The sequence below is a fragment of the Verticillium dahliae genome, genomic scaffold (genome assembly GCF_000150675.1).
Source record: "Verticillium dahliae VdLs.17 supercont1.4 genomic scaffold, whole genome shotgun sequence".
Lineage (NCBI taxonomy): Eukaryota > Fungi > Ascomycota > Sordariomycetes > Glomerellales > Plectosphaerellaceae > Verticillium > Verticillium dahliae.
This window is the reverse complement of record NW_009276925.1, coordinates 378,503-381,013: the sequence shown is the minus strand read 5'-3', so window position 1 is coordinate 381,013 and position 2,511 is coordinate 378,503. Positions and strand designations below refer to the sequence as shown.

At 61.8% G+C, this 2,511-nt stretch overlaps 2 protein-coding genes across 2 annotated transcripts in view; one reads left to right on the top strand and one right to left on the bottom strand.

Annotated features, from left to right (window-relative positions):
- The window catches only part of VDAG_02454 (urea transport protein), a gene marked incomplete at both ends in the record, with an annotated part of 1,760 nt that extends 1,415 nt beyond the window's left edge, over nucleotides 1-345 (top strand). Inside the window, one exon of the mRNA XM_009653107.1 lies at nucleotides 81-345. Coding sequence (XP_009651402.1) covers nucleotides 81-345 — 265 coding nt within the window. The remainder of the gene's footprint in view (nucleotides 1-80) is intronic.
- Nucleotides 346-666: 321 nt separating this feature from the next.
- Nucleotides 667-1,735, bottom strand: VDAG_02453 (uncharacterized protein; the record flags this gene model as incomplete). The annotated part of the gene is made up of 2 exons (XM_009653106.1): nucleotides 667-1,358; nucleotides 1,495-1,735. The coding sequence occupies 2 exons, from the start codon at nucleotides 1,733-1,735 to the stop codon at nucleotides 667-669; spliced, it is 933 nt and encodes a 310-aa protein (XP_009651401.1).
- Nucleotides 1,736-2,511: the final 776 nt, after the last annotated feature.

Sequence of the window (2,511 nt, the reverse complement as noted above, 5' to 3'; positions counted from 1 at the left end):
GTCATCTACTACGATGGAGACGTTCATCGTGCCGGCAACCTTCTCCTCATCTCTGAAGGTCTCTACGCTGATGACTGGAGCGTCTTCGGCGTCTTTGTGGCGGCTCCTGTCGGTAGCATCGTGTGGGGCTTTGCCGCCCTTGCGTGCCGCCTGTCATTCCAATACATCCAGGCCAAGCGTAGTGGCCGCCGCTTCGACGCCCTTGACCGGCCGTACGGCCCCGGCTTCGGCCCCAGCCCCGAGGAACAGGCTCACTACCGCCAGAGCGGCTCTGGCGACGACATTGCCGACGTCAGCTCGGAGCACGAGCAGGCCGGATCCAAGCCTGCCGGCAAGTTCTTCTGAGCGTCATCTGACGACCACAAGTGTTATTCAGGCAGATCAACCAGCTTCAAAGCTGACATGTACGCAAGTCGGCTCCAATTCTGCCTGCCAAGAACACTTGCTGCAGCTGGTCAAGAATGCTCAGCCATACCTCTTCGCGGGAGGATGTTGTTTCGATGAGAGGAGCGGGAGAAAAGCCTCCCTAGTCTGGATTCGGCCGTGGAGCAAACCACCGACTCCTATATATCTAAATTAGATCATCGAGTAATTGCACATAGTATACATTTGTTACATGCTCCCTTCCTGTCTATGCTTTTCTTGCCACTTGGAACCTGCCTCCACCTATTGAATGCCTGCCTCCCTGAGTTTCTTGTCTGCATTTTCCGCCTCCATGGCAGCAATCCTGGCCTGCTCCTGGGCCCAAGACTCGGACGTCGTCTCGCTGGCGTTCCCGATGACCTTCCAATCGCCGGCCACGTACGTAGAGCCGTTCCACCTCCGTGTGATGGCGAGGTACTCGGTGCGCCTCTGAACGCGGGCGGCGCCGGGGATGCTGAGGCCGGTGCGCACGTCGACCCTGTCGAGGCGCTGGGTCGAGTCGACGGCGACGACGGCCTGCTGGATCATGGTGTCCTTGGGCAGGGGGGGCGGCAGGACGCCGACGCGGTGGGCGGCGAGCCAGGTGCGGTGGGTGGCGACGACGTCCCAGGTGGTGCGCTCGTGACGGCTGCGCTTGTCGAGGGTGGCGCCGAGCGTCTCGTAGAGGGCGGGCGTGCAGATGGCGCGCAGGGCCTCGCGGTCGCCGGCGGCGAGGGCGTGGCCGAGGCGGGCGTGCAGCGCCGTGCCGGCGGCGCGGGCGCGGGCGCGGTACAGGTCGGCGCGGGGCTTCTTGAAGAAGCTCGGGCGGGACTGGAAGCGCAGGACAAAGGTGCTCAGGAAGTCGCTCGCGAAGGACTTGATGCGGGTGTACTGGTAGCTGAGAAAGGCGGACGGGGCGCGGGGGGCGCGGGAGAGGGGGACGGGGATGAAGGTGCCTGGCGGGAGACGTGTTAGCAAGAGTACTTCTGTCTCTGTCTCTCTCTCTCTCTCTCTCTCTCTCTCTCTCTCTCTCTCTCTCTCTCTCTCTCTCTCTCTCTCTCTCTCTCACTCCTTGGTCAGCCCAGCACATACCTGGGAAGAGGCTGCCGGCGTAGCGCGTCGTGGCCTGCTCGATGGCCTCCTTTTGCTGCTTCATCATGTTGCCGGACTGGGCGGTAGCGGCCGTGTCGTTGACCCTCTGGTTCGCCCGCAGGGCGGCTCTGTTGGCGTTTGGCCTATCCTTCTTTGCGTAGGTGCGGGCCTGTTGTCTGGACATGACCGCCAGGCTGGGGCGGCCGAGGCCGAGCAGCGGCCTGCTCGCATGTCGGTACATGGTGTGTGGTTTTGTCGGGTTGGAGGGACGTTGCTGTCAGGCTTGACGGTCGCAGGTCGCTCGCTCGGGGGTTCGAAGACTGAGGATGCCGTTGGCCCTGGTTGGAAGGCGTGCTGAGGGATGTTGTTTCCCCGGTGAATTGGGCGGCGCAACGAGCTCGGGCGTAGGGGATCACGAACTGGTGACCTGATGATCCGTGGAGGAAAGCTTCCAAGCACTGGAAATTTTTGGAACTCAACTGACGTCTGAAGACGGCTGTTGGCAGCTGCAGCCCCTTCACTGTCCTGCAAGGGTCCACCGAGACAGCCAGTGGGGGTCACGTCCGCTAACATGATGGTTACGGTGGGTTGCAATCAGGGGATGCCAGCGGTAGTCACAGCGTGCCTTTCACTCTACTTCTAGGCACGAACCGACAGAGTGACACGGCATAATGGGATTCCACCCCCCCCCCCCCGGCCACAATCCCTGTCCTGTTCGTCGCTACAACTCCTCTCTGCCCGACTGGACCGTTCAGGAAGGAGGCAGCTCGAGCTGTGACCTCACCGCGAGCACACGACATCACAAAAGCTCCAGGGTTCTGTGCATTCCCCTGCCCACCCACTAGTCAATTTATTCGTCAAACAGAGAGGCACAGGCGTTGGCACAGGTCGCTGCCACCAGGAGCCTCCGACAGCCAGCTTCGTCCGCCGACAACCAGCCGCCGCTTCCTACCCTGAGAGCTGCCTTTTCCCTCGCGTACCTGCCTTGAGCTACTGTGTCCTCCATTCACGCATGAA